At 36.5% G+C, this 19,025-nt stretch overlaps 2 protein-coding genes across 3 annotated transcripts; one reads left to right on the top strand and one right to left on the bottom strand.

The window, feature by feature from the left end:
• The first annotated feature begins 1 nt into the window (after nt 1).
• LOC145224704 (transmembrane protein 53-like) lies at nt 2-2,744 on the top strand. 2 transcript variants are annotated; one of them, XM_080091265.1, is made up of 5 exons: nt 2-155; nt 510-662; nt 723-868; nt 1,113-1,247; nt 1,656-2,744. In XM_080091265.1, exons 1-5 carry the CDS (start codon nt 2-4, stop codon nt 1,923-1,925), a joined length of 858 nt encoding a protein of 285 aa, XP_079947391.1. In that variant the 3' UTR covers nt 1,926-2,744. The 2 variants fall into 2 exon arrangements, with proteins under 2 accessions (XP_079947391.1, XP_079947390.1); XM_080091264.1 differs by having other exon boundaries at nt 56-155; nt 1,113-1,331.
• An 11,685-nt stretch (nt 2,745-14,429) lies between these two features.
• LOC145224865 (AP-3 complex subunit mu-1-like) lies at nt 14,430-16,462 on the bottom strand. The gene has a single exon (XM_080091469.1). It carries the CDS (start codon nt 16,354-16,356, stop codon nt 15,106-15,108), a length of 1,251 nt encoding a protein of 416 aa, XP_079947595.1. The 5' UTR covers nt 16,357-16,462; the 3' UTR covers nt 14,430-15,105.
• Nucleotides 16,463-19,025: the final 2,563 nt, after the last annotated feature.

The following is a 19,025-nucleotide window of genomic DNA, read 5'->3' as shown; positions in this document are numbered from 1 at the left end:
TATGGTGACATACTTTTTAATTGTAGATAGTTGCAACAAACAGCAGCAGTTCAAAATGATTTTTCTGTATGGATTGCTGAACGATGCTTCGACGTCAACCAATAATGCAGAAATTAAAACGAATTCCTTGAGCCAGGAAGTCACTTTTCCTGAAGGTTAGCTTATTGTTACAAATTAGCATTATAATTTGTACTACTTTTGTACTGTACCTTTGCATTAACTTTTTTAAATGAAATATTTGGAACGTAACAAAATATGGTTGTCAGTGAGACGGTGTATTTGCTTGATATATATTATTTTTTAGCAACGAACACGGTTTTGTATAGTTTGCAGATGCACAAAAACTATGTTACTGCTTTTGAACAGTACATACTTCGACTGACTGCTATAAAAAGTGGACCGGGGTTTGTAACGTAGCCTACATATGCTAATCTGTGATATACGATTCGGTCTGTGGCATTTTTGTGCTTGGGGGTGCATGAAAACAAGTTGACCCATATTCTCTGCAGGCGAAATCAACGACAAAACTCCAGTGGTATTTTTGGTCGGATGGGGTGGATCAACATTAAAGCAGCTTGCAAAATACCGAGAAGTTTATTTGCAAAAGCAATGTATCATTATAACGCAGTCTCAACAAGCACCTGGGCAACATTTGCTAGAACGTAAGATTTTTTGACAAAAAAGTTTTTCAAAACAATTGAAACAAAACTATTGATTTAAAGTTCCAGACGCTCCTGTTAAACAAACACGATCATATGAACTAGTTCGTCATATGGCTGAAAACAAGCTCACTAACAATCCAATATTCTTTCATGTGATGAGCAATACAGGCTTCCATCAATACAGAAACTTGGGCAAAACGTTAATGGTAAGATATAAGCTTTATTTAGTACTACTTTAAGGCCTAGATGACCCATACAAAACACAAGCCTCTTGTTTTACACATGGTAATTACAATGCCTTTTGTTGGGACCGTAATTCTTGGGTGTTGTTGCAAGTCATACATATGGCAATATAACAATGGTATTTTTTTTCACCTAAACAAAAAACAAACAAACGCTTTTTCTAGAGCACAGTAAAAGCAAGAATAGCATATTTCTTTGTATTTATAGGAACAAAACAGAAAAATAGTTGGAGCAGTTCTTGATAGTTGTCCAGCTTGGTTTAACTTTGAAAGGATAATGGATGCTTTTTTCGAGCTACTTCGAGCCAAGATTCCTCTTCCACGATCGGTGTTGTACTGTTTTGTGAGGGTGGTTATGTATGTTTATAAATTGTATTGGAGAATACTTTATCTCACAGGATATTCCGTAGCGGAAAAAAATCGAGAGGTTGGTCAACCCATCACTCTGCAATTTGCAATGCATTTTTTTTTATCTTATCAGCAATTTATGAGTGTCATTTTGCGGTGTCAAATCAAAATGACGTTAATATCACGCACATTAGCACGCTAAAATATTTTTTGCCATTTGCAAATCAAATACATATATGACTTAATTGGGTTATAGTTGCAATTTTAGGGCTCAGACATTATATAATAGCCTTTAGAAATAGTCATTTACAGCAACATTAAACTTTTGAACATCGTCACAGGCAAAGTATTTCTGCTAAAGTATTTTCAGTATATTCTGTCAAACTACGTTTTTTATCCACAGGCAATAACAGATGGCAATAAATTTCCGTGGCCAAAACTTTACCTCTATTCCGATTCCGACACTGTAATACCCAGTGCGTCGGTCAAAGCCTCTATTGAACAAGCAAAAGTCACATCAGCGGTTCGAAGTCATAACTTTCTATCATCTCTTCACGTTCAACACTTTAGAGACTTTCCGGAACGTTACTTACAGGAGTGTACAACCTTTTTCGATTCTTGTTTGGAAAAACACTTTGACTCAGAGAAAACAATCCAGCAATGTAAACTGTAAAAGGGCATTTTTTTCCTGAATGATTTGACGAAAAATCTAATTGATTAGTGGTGATTTCACTTTTGCCAACATTTTCATTATCCCTACGTATTGTATTAAACGTTGTTAGATATATCAAATTTTGTTTATGTTTTGCCTGGTGTTTCATTAAGAACAAGAGTAGTAGCCGTCACAAAGTACAAAACCACGCTAGCGATCACATATTGGGTATCAACAATATTATAAAGCTGTTTTCAACCATTTTCATATTTTTGTTTATGTATTTCGGAACCGATTTATTTTTTAAACATAAAAATATACCTTGTCCCTCTGCTTATGCCTCATTGAATCGAAATCCATACTGAAATGTAAAAAAAAGGACGTTTGTTTATGACAGCATAAAATTACTGAATAACGACGAAACTGTTGTGGTCAAGATGCAGTGAAGCGTGTCAATATCGATTTCTATTAGTTGTGGCGTGGTGATTGTCGTGTCTCGTGTCGTTTACCATACGTTTTACACGAGGCAGCTCGTGCATTTGTATTCTATTTGAATAAGACACTAAGCAATGTAAATCTGTGTGGGAGCTGCTAACGCAGAAATCTGTTCTGTTTCATTCTGTTCTGTCTCGTTTGGTCCTAGACTGCTCTGTTGTAGACTGTTCTGTTTCATTCTGCTCTGTCTTAGACTCCTCTGTCAAAGACTGTACTGATCGGTTCTGTACTGAATGTTTTGTACCAACTGATCTGACTGTACTAATCTGTACTGTTATGAACTGTCCAGTTTTGTTATACTGTGGTACTCGGTATTGGAATACAGCCTTCGTTTTATTGTTGCAACGTATCAGTGTGACAGACAGCATTTGGCGGTGCAAGTAACCCACACAGTGGCCAGTTAGAAAGCTAGCTGGGACGTGGAATCAGAACCAAAGGGTTTCGTATTCTACAGAAACTAAAGACCTACGTTTATTGTGGACACGGCAATAATGTGCAATAAAACGGTTTTGATTGAATGCTATACCATTTCTTGTTTTTGTTACATCAGGTTCAACATAGTGCCTAAATATACTAGTATAGCCTATAACAGTGGTTCCCAACCTTTTTTTGTCGCGACCCAAATACTTACCAAAATTTTGTTTTGTGGCTTCTCGCGACCCATGGATATGCATTCTTACTATTTGGGTTGTATTTTTATTTGTAAATCAGGAAAGTTTTTCTAAAATTACTACGCTAGTTTGAAAAATAAAAACATCAAACAAAAATTATTCGTTTTTCCGCCAACTTTAGAGCTGGTTCAAAGCATTATGAGCCACACAACGTTTAACAGTGATCTCACACAACCATTATGACGTCACAAAGAGAATAATTCACTATCATGCCAAATAGTCATGAAATTGTTATTGGGAAACAATTCATATCCTTGGGAAATAACAAAATAACGCTACGAAACGTAGATGCTCTAATTGTCACAAAAACTGGCGACCCAACAGAATTTACAGGCGAAACACTGGCCTATAACACATGCATGTAGGCCTTTATACTTAATTCCACCCAACATACTGTTTGACCTGGCAAAATTTGCCAGAAAGAGGATTCTAAGGGGTTCCGTCTGGTTTGAATCAACGTTTTAACAAAATGCAAATCTCCCATGTAAGTGAATTCAATCAACAAGGAATTAAAGCACACGTACGTACATGAAAACAAAGATTAGTTGTAACTTCAATTTCGAAACCTAAAATCCTTTTTAAAGTAGATTTCATACAGTAGTGAACTTAAAATAGTAGACAGAAAGTCCGAGTTTGAACCTTCAAAAAGGTTTTGGTGTTGTTTATGGCGTCACACTACTGGGAGTTCCTTTTTCCGCTTCAACGCAGTTGCCTCAGCCGCACACAAAGTAGTGGAGTAGATGAACTACAGTACAGCCTGTATCAGATGTACTTAAATGAAGAAGCAGGTTTAAATACAACCAAACGAAAGTTACAATTCAGTATCTAAATACGTTTTACTAGATGTGTCACCCATCCCTACTGTCTTTAGATGCAAAAGATACGCTGACAGAGCAGCAATAGTTGTTAAGGTGCAATGTATAGTGGTTAGAGATTCATAGTTATGTGTAAAATAAAGTTGAACTTTAGTTCCTGGGGTTAACGTTTGTGAGAAAGCATGGCTTCAATCAAAATGATCAAAAACAGTTTGCAGCCTGCAAACCTACTACAAGAACTTAACAGGTAGGTTTACTTCAAGCGTGTGTTTGGACATGAACTAAAAAAGACTTGATTACATACAAACAAAAGCTTGTGTGACAATACAATACTAGTTGAAACAGAGTTATCAAAAAGGGGCTTGTGGAAAAACTCTTTGGTCATGGACTTAGTTAAACATCAGCCAACAAAATTACCTCAGGTGTGTGTAATAGCGTCAGCTTTGCTCTACAAACAATGTAGTCAAACAGTAAACAGACACCCACTGTACGTTACTTGGAAAGCGGAACCTTTTTCAGCATGAAGGGGAAACCCCGGATTTCACGCCGGCGCAAAGGAAACTGCGGTTTCGAGCAAACCTACAATAACGGCAAGGCTCTATGATTTCAGGGAAATAACAACAACGACAATAAATGTACCACGGAAAATTACGAATAGTTTGTGGAACAAAAAAGCTTGGCAAACTGTGCATTACAAATACACTGTACAGATATACACCAGAGGTAAAACATCCAGGAAATAACTGCACTTTTCATTTTAGACAACGGAAGCGCAACCAGTTGTGCGAAGTAAAGTTGGTGGTTGAAAATGAAATTTTTCATGCCCACCAATGTGTACTGGCCGCCTCGTCAACCTATTTCAACAAATTATTTCTCATTGAGGTAAGTGCTGTACTTTTTCCACCAGTACAAAAACAACAACCAGAACATTACCCAATAAAATGCTTTAAGTAGGAAAAGACATTGTTTGGTTAAATGTATGGTCTGTTCGCCCACAAATGCTGTTTGTTTTGATTTTAATAACCAACTGTAGCCTGTAGGTAGACAACTGAGAAATACAAACTATGCAGAATGTAACGTGATTCAATGGAAAAAATGCGAAATTTATGATGCAATGTGAAAACCTGAATTAATTTTAAGAATCCAAATCTTGAGGATGAAATAGAAGTGGCATTAAAAAACGTAACAGCACTTGGAATGAGAGATGTGCTTAACTACATCTACGGTGACGACATATATGTCTCGGAAGAAACCGTTGAAGAGTTATTGAAAGTCACTCTTGCGTTATCTGTGAAAGGTAAAAAAAATAAAAGCATTGTGTGTCGTACATTATAGAAAAGAACCAACGTCCTCCGAGGACAATAAAAAAGCGCCCATGTCTTCCTTTTTGAATTTTTTGACTAACTAATTATATATGTGACAATTATGCCTTTGAAAACAATCCAAAATGCATCTTCAGCTTATACTTCATACGTGAATGTGAGTTGAATTTGAAATAAACAGTTTTACAGTACGTTAAACTTCATCCAAACTATTTTTTTCTTATCTGACTGCCGGAAATTTGTCCAACGTCCAATAGTTATGTTTAGCTTGGGCCCCAAAATTAGACTTTAATTTACTTTTTCAAAAATATGTCCATTTTTTAGTGATGAAGGAATAGTAGGCCTATGCTAACAGGACTGTTTCAAGATTGTTTAACACATGCAAACCATATACATTGTTTGTGCAGATTTGACAAATGACGTTCTGAAATATATGATTTCTATCCTGGTTCCTGGCAATTGTCTTCGGATGCTTCATATCGCACGTCGCAACAAAACAACAAGATTTTACAGGGCAGTGAAAAAGTTCATCTGTGAAAATCTGGACGCAGTTTCCGGACAAGACGCGTTTTATTTTCTTCCTATCTCTGAAATGGAAAAGATTGTAGCATCCGACGATATCAAAGTATTTTTTTATAACTGCATGCCGCATTGTTGTTTGTTTGTTTTACTTTGTCTTTAATGGACAGAACAACGCCTAAATGCGTTGTGTTTAAAATGAGTCGAGCGTCGAGCAAATTGTGGTATTGCTCAGTCACTTGGTCATCTTTTTTCAACAATATCATTTTCGTTCCTTTACACAGGAAAACACAAGTAGTCGTATAGAACCACAAGACGACGGTCATTAAATTAAAAAAAAATATTATACGGACAGCTTTAACTTGATCTATGGGTTGTGATTCTTCATACCACCGGCATGGAAAGGTCTGGTGAACTATAATGTACTAAACAGGTGGAATCTGAAACGCACTTATACGAAATAATACTGACCTGGGTGAAATTCGATCTTGAAACAAGGAGAAAACATTTTCCGAGTCTACTTAAGCACGTCAGACTTCAACTGGTTCCGCAAGATTACCTCATAGATGTAATATCTGCTCAGGTGAGATTTAACACAAACAAATATAATGTCGAAAATACAAAAAAGCGTTTTTTAAGGACCTTGTCAAGGAATTTATCTCATGTCGAGACCTCGTTCAAGCTGCATTGCTTTTCCATTTACGCCCCGAAAAGTGCAGACCGCAAGCAAAGCGACTCCACATCGATGAAGGTGTAGCCAAGTTCCATTTATTGACGTGTAAAACATTTGGCTCGCCATATTGTTTATACTTTATATGTTTTTATTTGAAGATTGTGGCACAACAATCATTGCTACAGAAAAGCACATTATGTCCTTTTCAGAGGATGAACTTAGCATTGAATGCCAAGTGAGTTGGAACAGTTTTGTACTGCAATTATAACTGATAAAATCCGATTTTCACTGTCGAAAGCGCAGTCGGTTTGACTGCCGTAAATAGTAATTAATGTACAAAAAGGTTTCAAAGTTGAAGTTATTTTACACATTTTTTGGGCTATCTATATAGTGTCTTTTTGGTTTGTTTAAAGATTCGTGTTGGAATCAGGGGGCAGGTGTCGGTTGTTGACGGCATGAATGTATTTCTTTGCGGAGGAGTGACTGACTGTGTAGTGGGGGATGTAGTACAGTATAAAGATCAAAAGTTTGTCAGTCTACCATCACTGGCAATTCCTCGTTTTGGGCCAGGAGCTGTCTCTTGTCAAGGTCGGTTGGCGTAATTAAAAAATGACAGAGTGAAAAATCAAATTCGAAGTAAATATTTGTCATATTTCGAACTCAGTGTAAAGTCTGTTGACCTAACGCAACATTTCTTATATTTGCGCACTTGAAATTGCACAAAAAAAGTTCATCTTTATTTTGCTTACGATACTTTTTCTACATGATTCGTTTTGTTTGAGGTCTTTGATAAAACGCGTAGAGTACAAAAATACCTTGTGGTGAGTTTACAAAAAAAGGTGACAAAATCTAAATTACAAAGGCAAACTATACGTTTTCGGCGGAAGCACAGCAAGTAGCAGACTTGAAGGAAAGTTCACGGACAAAGTGGAGACGCTGGATCGTGTAATTGGAGAGTGGAGTGTGATTAGTCAAGCTCCGACAAAACGTTCTCATCTGTGTTGTGCTCTACTGGACGGTAACTACATTTGAAACAGTAGCACTCCTTTTACTTGTTTTAACCGCTGTACATAAACTTTTTTCAGGTTTGATTTATCTTATGGGCGGTTACATAAAGACAAGCTTATCAGAGGATGACACTGAAACCACAAGTGAGTATACAGTTTGCTCCAAACACGCAACATTTTTTTTGGAAACCGTTTTTCGAGCTCTTTACTCAAGCTGTTAATCTTTCCAAACGACTGGAATGTCACTTAAATATTGTTTTCAAAACGTTTCCAGTAACAACAACCACGGAAATTTACTGTCCTTCTTCAAATGGTTGGAGTCCGGGTCCAAATATGAACAAGGGCCGGGCGTCTTTCTGTGCACAAACATTCAGGCAACAGATTTTTGTGTTCGGTGAGCCAGTTTGCTTAGCGGTTCTGCCACATTGAATCAATCATAGCTGTCAGAAACCTTATATACAGCAATAACATTTTATTTCAACCCTTAAATATAATCTTTGTTAAATTTATCAGCTTGTCTGCAATGTTACTATAGCTTTTCCACGTATCGATTTTTCTTTAGTTATACTGTTTTGCTCGCCAGAAAGTTGAGTTTAGTTATCGCTGCAGGTGGAAATACAAGTGGGGGAAACACAGTGGAAACATTTCATGCTTTGGATTTCTTTTGGACTAACATCAAGACGGAGCTTCCTTGTTCATACGGACGACTGTTCTGTGGAAAGATTTCAGACACAATTTGCGTAACAAGTGAAATGTAAGTCATGTTGCGAAGTTTAAACGAGCATGTGACAAAATTAGTCGGCAAAAGCCATGACCAACAATTTATAATACCTGACCATCAACTTTCCTGTATGTTTTTCTGGTAGGTTGCCGAACACCATTTGGACTTGCAATATATTTGATGAAGAATGGGAATGGAAAAAAACGAAAAACAACACCCCAATTTTTCCTGTTACACCCAAGAAGGAAAAAGCGCCAAACGTGGTTTTGAGATCATCTGTCGAACCTGGTGGTATTTTCAAAAATATGCTTTAAATCAAAAAGTATTGGCTTTACTAAAAACAACAACATATTAACAGAAAACAACGGGGACAGCCTATAGTTGCCATTTTCGGTTGCTGTATTAACAGAAAAAAGCATGGGGCTATTTAACATTTGATATTAAATATCAAGACAGTCAAGCACGTTGCTCTGGTTACACCTAATGCTCTGATAATGTTGCAGAAAAGTCAGGCCGTCCCAAGCATCCGGAACATGAACAAGCAATGTATTTTACCAATGGTGGCGAAGTTATAACATTTAAATCAGAAGTTGCAACAAGAACAAAGGTGAAAATAAATATTTATTCGAATTAAGTTTCTTCAATCAATGATACCCACTTTTTCCAGATTCCGCATTTCTCGTCTAGTCCCTTTAGATATGCTTCTGCCTGTAGGAATGGCGCTATTACTATATGTGGGGGAATGCGCGACCATAATATTGCCTCCGATGTATTTGAGTTTAGTGAAGGGAAATGGACCAGGCTAAGTTCCATGCAAAGTTATAGGATTCCTGCCTGTGCAATTTGGGCCCAAGGTGAGGTATACACGCATTGCATACTTTTGAGAACGTTAGCTGATTTTAGTTTATACTTTTGGTGTGCAATTAGCAGGGCTAACACTTTATCCATCCTTGTAAAAGCGAAAAAAAAAATTAAATTTTAAGGCCGTACATAAGACAGAACCTAGCCCGAAAGTAGATTACCGAATAGGGCAATAGGCCCACACTAGCGGCGCACGACCTGCAGACGCGAAGACAAATTTATGCGGCTGTAATGTGTGTTAAAACATGCACTGTCGGCGGCGCATTGATTAAAATCTTTTTCTTGGCATTTTGATTAAAACACGGGCAGGAACTTGGCCGAATGGCCCGGCGCGCCTGACCCATATACAGACATAAAAAACCTTGATCGAGATTCGTCCCCGGGAGTGTCCTGGGTTCGAACCCCGTGAAAGAAAAAAGAAAAAAGGTTTAAAAACTGGCCTGAATGGATATTTCTGAAACCAGCAGGGTTGTCAATTCCAATAGAATGGCCAATACACGAACTTCGCCCCAAACCATGATCAGTTGGGTCAGTTGGGTTGTAATTCTTTAACTGATTGGAATTAAGTATGTGCAGAAAGCTACGCGAGTACCACCTTCACAGCTCCCTTTTTTGTCATTTTGTGTCAGGGTTAAAATGACTGCTGGTATGCATAAAAATATTTTTTGCTCTCCGAGGGGCGAAAGATCAAATATTAAGCTTTTGAAACAAGTTCTTTCATTAAGTTTAGACTTTATTCATACAAAAGTTTAATGTGGAGACATCCACCTAATACATACCTGCTATCAATAAGGTGAATTTTGGACCTTTACCTTATTAATAGCAGGTATGTTTTAAGGTCCAAATTTATGTTTTTAACAGTCACACTGTAGTCAACGTAAAACATTTGCGACATTTGCGTTTATTTGCACCTGCAGTAAAAACTGGTGTCAAAATAAATTAACAAAAACAAATAAAAATTGGAACTAATTGTTTAGGTGCCGCAATAAGGTATCTCATTTTTTAAGAACCTAGAAGCACTTCTTCTTCTTCTTTTAAAATCTAACGTTGCCGAAAAACCCACAATGCGGTTCCCAATCCCTTTTTCAAGTTTTTTATTGATTTGTGAGCACAGTCAGTAAAAAAACTCTGCACATATATATCCATGTGTTTTTTTCCCACCATCTACCTGGATGTCCTTTTCCACCACCATTAAAACGATATATGGTGGATGAAACAAACACAAGGGGTGGAAAAAAAAAGTTTCTTTTTTTAGGTTTACAAACGTTTCCACGCCTTAGGACATTTACAAGGCCTGTGTGTCTATTTAGTCTCTACAAGAACTAGCATGCCAAATTTGGCCCAAAACTTGTTAATGTTTTTTCGGTCACACACAATATTTTGTCAGGTTGTCCTAACTCCTAATAATATACCTGCAGATAACTTATCTGTAATAATTTTAGAATTCCTGTTTGTCTTCGGTGGAATTAATAAAAAGACTTCAGAAATCAAAGACGTTGAAAAGCTACGGAAAAATGAAAAACAATGGAAATATGTCGCACCCATGCCGATATCAACCATTAAAGGGAACGCTGTCGCGTTCGGAGGTAAATCTTATCAAAGGTCCTCTCGTTCCCCTTCCCTCCAAAAAATGTTAAATACTAAAGGACAGTCGAAAGAGTTATATGACTGTGAAATCTATTTTTTATGTCCAAATGATATCATGAACCAAAATAAGGTAAAAAGACCCACTCTACAAAATATTAGCTTGGATTTTTTGACACAACACGATTAATTGTTCACTGCTTACAGAACTTGTTTGTATTCCGCTTTTAACATCAGGGTTACACAACTCAAATAGAAACGTAACCGAGGTTTTTACAAGTTACAATATGCAGGCCCCTGTCTCGTTTTTTTGTTTTAACTCTTTTATCGAATAACTGCGAACGGAATGATTTAGTAAAGAGAAAATGTCTCGTCTTTAGTGCACAACCCCGGCCTGTTTGCGTGTCATAAACCAACCAATGACCAAATAAGCCCATGTGCCATGGGTTCACCCCATGCTCGGACTGGTTCGACATAATAAGTATCAGTGACACCCATGGTTTTATTGTAGACAGTATTTACATTTTTATTGACCGAAGACTAGTGGATCTTAAACCAAATGTTTATGTGTACTGTATTTCAACAAACAAATGGACGGAAGGCCAAAGTATGACAGCAGCTTATAAGGATGGATTCTGTGTTGAATCTATCGGAGACAAAATATTTGTTGTTGGTAAGTGTCTCTAGGACGACTGAAACGCTCAGCCCCATTCCATTAACTTTTTTTACATTAGGTGTCGAGTATACCGGCGACTGGTCTGTCCACTGTCTAAATCTCAAGAAACCAAATGCTTGGACAAAGTTATCATGCACAATTCCTAAATTTATTTGGACCCAAATGAACTCAAGCAACGTGGCTGGAGACAACATCTATGTGTGCTGCCGGTAGAATACACATTTAATTGCTACACCCATATAATAATATAATAGGCGAAAATTTAATCCAGAAGAAACTTCGCTATAAATCTTTGTATAGAGTAACGAGATTTTAAATGCGGGGTGCATAATAGTAGTACAGTTCTGGTAAACCGACACTTAACGTCGATGTGAGGCCAATCTTGAATGATATTTGTTCAACATATCGTCGTCTTTTGATCTGGTGACATGTCAAAAAATGATCATTTTTTTAATTGTTTAAGTTACACAAACATAGCTTAAACAAAGTTACACAAACATAGCAATCCTAAACAGTTGCTACCAACATGAGGCAATATATGTAGTTGATACATAATTGTTTCCATAGAACAAATAACATAAAAATTGCTGTTTTTGGACTTTTTTTAGCGCGAACTCCAATATCACCATTATGGCCATTGACACCGTTAACGGACGTGCAGAAGTAAAGTGGGATGAAACTAAAGCGAAGCCAAAAAACACGCCATTATCCTGGTTTTCATCATCAAATTCAAAACAGACAGGACGGTGGACAAAGTCATAAACAGTAGCTGAAACTGAGACAACTTTTAGAAGCAAATTTGCTCTAAGTCGCAAAAACATCTCAAAAAATGGAAACAACACTCAGGCATAAAAATCATTTTGCCCATGTTGTATCCGAGCGTCCTTACCTGTTTTGTGCCACAATTAAGAATTGTGTTTGATGAGAACTTTTTGTGATTTGATCAATTCAACGGCGGATTTAAAAATTGCAGACCTTTTTGGTTTTTGTTTTGCCATAGCCGCTATGTCTTAACTTTTCCCACTGATTTTCCCCATGTGTTTGTATAACTTTTACCAGACCTTATTTAGATAGTAGTGTTTGATAAAGAAAAATTGAGCTGTTCGTATTTGTAGTCGATACAAAACATATACAAAGCATGTTTTAGCACATACAAGGCTATTAAAACTTGGGGGCGCAAATCTATTGCAAATATTGGAGAGGACCTTTTTAACTTCCAGAAATATTTTTTGTTAATGCCGTCACAACAATTCGTAAAAACGCAATGACGTCATAATGCGCAAATAAATGTTGATACAACAGGTCGTCTGCACGAACACTCCTGTAGGAAAAGTAGAAATTAATATGAAACACATGGAACAGTAACTCTGGCATATATTATATCGAACAAATAGCACCCTTGGACTAACCTTGATGCGTTATATGACCAGTTATTCGAATTGCTGACTTTACGGTCGAATTAAAAATTGCACCAAGACTTGTTTTAAAGCTCGATAAAGCAGCGATTACAAAAAACTTAGACTGCATTTATTGGTTTATTTCCGATAAGTTCAACGCCAACAAACAATTTTCAGGACGTTCAAGCTAACATGCGTTTAGATTCCACGCAATAAAGGCGATTTTCTGACATCCCGGATTTCTTGACATAATTATCTCAAAATCGTTTAGTCAGTTTTCCGTTCAAAGTCCTAATTCAAACTTTTGGTGCTATCATTCACTGTATTTCTTACATTTGTTAAGAGGCAATATTTTCGTGAATACCGAATTAGTCACACGCTTTCACCCACCTTCATCTACAAAAGGCACAAGTCGTGATTTTTGGCATTGGAACAAAAAACCCGAATTGCTTTAGCCCAGTGCTCTTCAACCTTTTTTGGTTTGGTGAACCCTTAAAGTTGTTGTGATGAACTCATGCACACTGCTTACTTAAAAGGTAAACTGAGGTAAAACGCGACACGAAAAATCATTATGCATATCGTCATGTCAATTAAACCGAGAGAAAAAAAATTTACCTGGGTTATACATCAGTTGAAACCTACATCTTTTTCTGATAAAGTCAAAATATTGTGTCCAATATTAATGGTTCAATAAAAGTTTGTGATGCACCCTTGTATATCCTTTCGTACTGGTGCACCCCATGCATATTTTGGTGCACCCTAGGGTGCGCCGTGCACACCGGTTGAAGAGCACTGCTTTAGCCTACTAATTTAGTTATGCGCCTAATTATAGAGTCCAGTTTGGTTTAGCTACTCTACTTGATTCTGCTTTTCTGTGCGATATTTGCTATGCTTTTAATCAATAATCCAACTGAAGCAAGCATCTTCTGTGTCATGCTCGAGGCATCGTTACACTTTCGCGCATTGCGCGCAAACAAGGCATTGTTTCCCGGGTTTCCCTTCTTAAAACAAACCAATTTACCTGCTATCAGGTGAAGAATTTAAAACGCAGGACCTAGTTTAAGGTTGTATTGCTGTGACTGATTTAGGCCATAAATCTCTAAGTTTTTTTGTTAGAAGGTCACAGCTGGATGATTTAATTCTGGGTGTAGGAGAGAATTCTAAACTTTCAAGCGATTAGGAATCAAGTTTTTTTGCGTTAAATACATGTTTGGAACGCAAGACTACATTTTCTTTATCTGTCACGTTTTTCGACATTTGTTTAATATTTTGAAAGCCTAATGGGCGGAAGAAAAATCTTAAGATAAAACTATTTAGTCTGAAACGTTTGAAACAACTTGGAATTAAGAATGTAAGCACAGGGTTGCCATAACGTCTTTATTTCTAAGATTTGTCCTTTTTTGAAAGGCAATGCCTTAGAAAAATTTATTGTCCTTATTTATAAGAAATGTCCTTGTTTTTGACTTGAGTCCTTAGTTTGTCTCACTTTCAACAATTGATACGAATCTAATAAAATGACGTTAATTCTCTGCTACAAGTAAAAGTAAACTTAAACCTGTCGTGAGATGCAAAAAGTTTTTTCTATGAACAAGAAGTTGCTGGAACAGATTGTTTCTGGTAAAAAAATATCACATGTGATCAGTAATGGATTTGTTAGAAAACATTTGTTTCGTTCGTATGAAAACATAATTTTTCGGTTGTCCTTATCTTGGGGTCTATGTCGATGGCAACCCTCTGTATGCATCTAATTTTTGTATGAACTGTTGACAAATGCACATCTCAAACAATGGTATGGAATTAATATTTTGCATTTTACATATTGTTGATTCTCAAACGCCATCTAGCAGTTCATGAATGACAACACAACCACAAAAGGTCAAACAACGATTATCACATTGCACTGCTTTACATCACCAAACATGGCAAAAGAGTTTACAGCTAATTTTTTAAGCTACAGTTCTACCTCCTTACGACCCACCAGGAAAGGCAACCCGCAATAAAAAAGAAGGGGACCCATCATTAATCCTACATGCCACTGAAGGAGAAAGTTCGTAGAGTAGAGACTACATTAATTTTTGAATGTTACAGAGTTATCATAACGAGCAAATAAAAAAAACAGGGGCGGGCCAGATGAAATGAACTGGAGGGCAGGATGCCGCCCTGAGCTGTAGTTTGGTGACCAATGCTATATGTGAACATACTGTTGCAAAAAGTGATTTATACAGTGTCAGTTTAGTAGTTCTCCATCTATTAAAAGGATTCTGAAAGTGGGCACTGCACCAAGTTTTAAGCCCATTTTAAAAAAACAATACATGGAAGTTCTTGAAATATGGACAAAAATAACGGTCATGATCTACAACATACCAAACTACCAGAACCAAAACACTAATATAACATATTGTATATATGTATAAATATTAACATGGTAAAAGTTTGTTCATTCCTTGACCAATGCATGTTTCAAGTCCGAACCTGAAATTTCCCGGCTTTTGTTATATATTTTACTCCCTTGAAAGGTTTGTATTTTTCACCATACATGTCTAATCTGTTCACCCTTAGACCGGATATGGACAACTGTTGAATTTTAAACTGAACAGATAAAGTTGGCTTTTCCTCTGGAACTGGTACTCCAGATTGCAAACTAACCATGCCACGAATGACTGGCGGTTTTCCAGCCATTATTTTGCCCACATCCCACACTAATTCCTTCTCCACTGGGTTAAAGTTGTAGTCACCCTGGGTGGGCAGCAAGTTGACATTTAGCACCTGTTTCGGCATTGAGGCAGATATTTTAAGATCTTCAATCACTTTTCCCATTGTGTGGCGAGGACCAACTGTGATTTCAAACTTGCCACCACTTCCTGCATAGTGGATGTTATGGCGAATATAGATAGGGATAGAGACCATGCCTTGAGATCCAACATGGTATGAGCAAAGTTTGAAGGAGCCATCAGGAGGTACAAATGACAATACTCTTTCAGACTCCCACCTTTTATATCTCACACATGGGTGAAAGCTGACATCATCTAAAAGCCTGGGATTAACAAATGACAAGTTCAAATCAGGCATCCCAGAGAGCTTTACCACAGCATCAATGCTGCCCTGAATCTCTGCAAACACAACTGAGCCTGAACGATCAATGATAGCATCCACTTCCTCAGTAATGTCAAAGTAGGCTTCATTTGCGGCATATTTTACACCAGTGCGTCGCCATGGAATGTTGGATAGTTGCCCAGTTGGCAAACGATCCGCAATGTTGCTTTGTCCAGTTACAGTGTTTACAACTGATCTGAGTATGTTTGGAGGTTTGATAAGTTCCTTGAGAATGTTACTTTCAGTGGCTAGAGGATAACCATTATCCAACATTTCCTCAAGTAACTCATACACTACCACATAGTTGTCCTTTATGGAACGCTCTGAGCACTCATCAAAGTAGTCAATAAACGTGTCAACAATCCGATGTAAAAATTCAATCACAAATAATGGCTGCACTTCTTTGGTAATAACTGACACAAAGTACAGCCGCTCACGATAGATGCTGATTAAGTAGTGATGTGGTGTAGTAATAACTGGAGGAACATCTTCTGGACTTGAAGCTTTTTCTAAAGCCTCAAAGAAGTAATCACAAATAGATTTCTTTATTGCAGTCTTCCAATGCTTTTCCATGAAAATATCATGGTGGGAATTGACCATAAAAAGACTGTGAATCATCCTTGTCAATTACAAAGTTTCCTACATAAAGAAGTATTAACAGCAAATGATAACTGCACAACTGCAGCTAAAATGAGACAAACAGTGTTGTTTATAAACGTCATATATTAATGCCTAATCAAAGTCTATAGAATATTATGTTTATTAAAAACAAAACTTCTTGACTAATAACTGTAGCTTTAATTGGTACCAATAAAAAAAATTGCCAACTATATGCAACTTGCTTAAAACAATTTTTTCAATCAGTGTTTACAATTTTTAGTATGCCTATATGCCAAAACAGTGCTAAAATAATTGAATAAGTATTGCAATTGTATAAGTAAAGCTATGTTTGTTTGTTCTTTAATATGAGAAATATTACTCAACAACTGAAATGGCAAAACAGTCTTCAAATTTAGATGTATTTCGGGGATACTTATTTACGTTTTTTTCTGGTAATCACTTATGCGTACATGACTTATTATTATGTTGACGGAGTTTTACAAAGTAAAAACTGTTTTTGATGCCAATTTTTCTCCAGTCGTTTATTTTCTCTTTGTCCTAAAACAGTAAAAGAGCCTCGTCAAGGTTTCATTGTTAAACTAATAACCCTATTGCACACCTGAGTGTCATAACCATAACAGTTTTTCCTTTCATTGTGTAAAATGACAAAGTTACTTTTACAAAACTAATCCACGACCACAATCCTTCAATGATCACATGAACATTATTAAGTCGTACTCCTGCGTGTTCGGACAAAGTGTCAGTCATGTGAGAAATTAAGTCTTTCCGCTTGGCTGCACAAAAGTAAAAAATATTTATTTATGGTTTTTGAAAGTCCATTCTACACCTACTAACCACAATTACCATTAAATATTTTAAAAGTGATACAAATGTATTCACCAAACAAACATAATTTGTTACACGTGTGGTTAGGTTCTAGATTTCAGGCTGGCCAGTTTCACCAACGTAGCATGTCAGCATAGTCTTTACATACCCTAGTCTGAAAGCGCACATACATTAAAAGTGGGAAGCTACGCCATCTAGCGGTGGTGTGGCACTTTTGCAGGCTACAATGGAATCGGTATTAAGAAAAGACGCTATCGATGCGTTCTGTTCGTTTTTTTTACTTGGTCAGCCTTTAACTCATAAAAAACGAAGCAAAGAAGTTTTATTTTAAACTATATGTGATAAATTGTGTGTTTCAAACCGTATATGTCGCATAAAACTTATTAATATTAATTAATATTTGACTAAGCAAGTATATCGACCAGGCCCACCTAAGTTTTTTTTACCTTCCTAAAGGTTCCAACATTAATTGTAACGAAAACGTTATTTAAATCGTACTCCAATATTAAAAGTTTCTTGCAATACACAATTTAAGTTGGTTTGCTGTTAACTAACCTAACAAATATTATCCATTATGAAACAATCGGATTGTCTTTATTATCTATAACAATGAACCACATAAACATTTCAAAGGACTTAATAAAAATCCACAGATTGTAAACAAAACGAATTTTTTCAACTGGAAATGAAAATGAGTAATAATAGAGGCAATTAAGTACTGCTCAATACCAGGCTGTTGCAATTCATCACAAGCAAAATATGTAAACTTGTTTAAAATTCCATATGGCCAAAACAAGGGGAGATATGGTGTTGACACAAATGATTGGGCTACAAATTTTTTAAAGGTTATGTTTTTTTAAAGGTTACAATCAACAACAAAACGAAAATGGATCAAGTTTGGTAGACTACCATCCCAAAATTTACCACAGAAATGCTTCACTAAATCAATTTCTTCCAGAAGAATCATTAAAAAACATGAGTTACCCCTAAAAATAAACATCAACTATGAATCACTTGAGAATTTAAGAGTCAGCCTTTAGAGCTGGTGAAAAAAATCGATTGGGAATTAAAAAAAAGGCATAATGAATGATCAATCTATACTGTTTTTTCTGAAGTGGAACCTGTTAAACAACAGTTTTTATGGAAGTCCGCGGTATCAAAATGTTGTCAATTCAGATCTCCAGTTTCTTTGCTTTATTGAAGGCATTCCTCTTCCAACCAACCATGATTTTTATTTAAATACACTCACAAGTCCAAATGCCATCAATATTCAAGTTTTTTTAAAGTCCCTTGAAACATATTGCTTGTGTCCCGGATATAAAGAAGTTTCTAAACCTTCAGAGTGGGTTTCAGTTACCAAGTATAAACAAAGTTTTGGTCAATTTCCAGAAGCTGTCAACAGGTAAGGTCATCTACAAAAAAATATTTTTACCATTTCCTTCTGTAATACACAAATATTTAAACATTTAACTAATATTCTGACATAGGTTCATGGCACATAACTGCAATATTGCTGTGAAAAACAAAAGATGTTTAAATTGTTTAAACCTTGAGCTCAATGAGGCAAGGGCCATGGAAAAAATGGAAACATTTAAAAAAACAGTTCAGTCATTAGAAGGAATGCATCGATGTAGTGCAGAAAAACTGAAGATTCCACTTATTAAAAAAAATATATAAAAAAATTGTTGATTCTGTAAAGGTAAAGAGATTTATTCTTTTGAAAATAAAAAATTGGCAAGTATTGCAATGTATAGATATGTACGAATGACAGCATATTTCAACTCTCACAGATGTATTAGAGCAGGGGTTCTTAAACTGGGGGGCGTGAAGGGTTCGCAAGG

Source organism: Phallusia mammillata, chromosome 4 (genome assembly GCF_965637545.1).
Source record: "Phallusia mammillata chromosome 4, kaPhaMamm4.hap1.1, whole genome shotgun sequence".
NCBI lineage: Eukaryota > Metazoa > Chordata > Ascidiacea > Phlebobranchia > Ascidiidae > Phallusia > Phallusia mammillata.
This window is presented reverse-complemented; position numbering and strand designations above follow the sequence as displayed.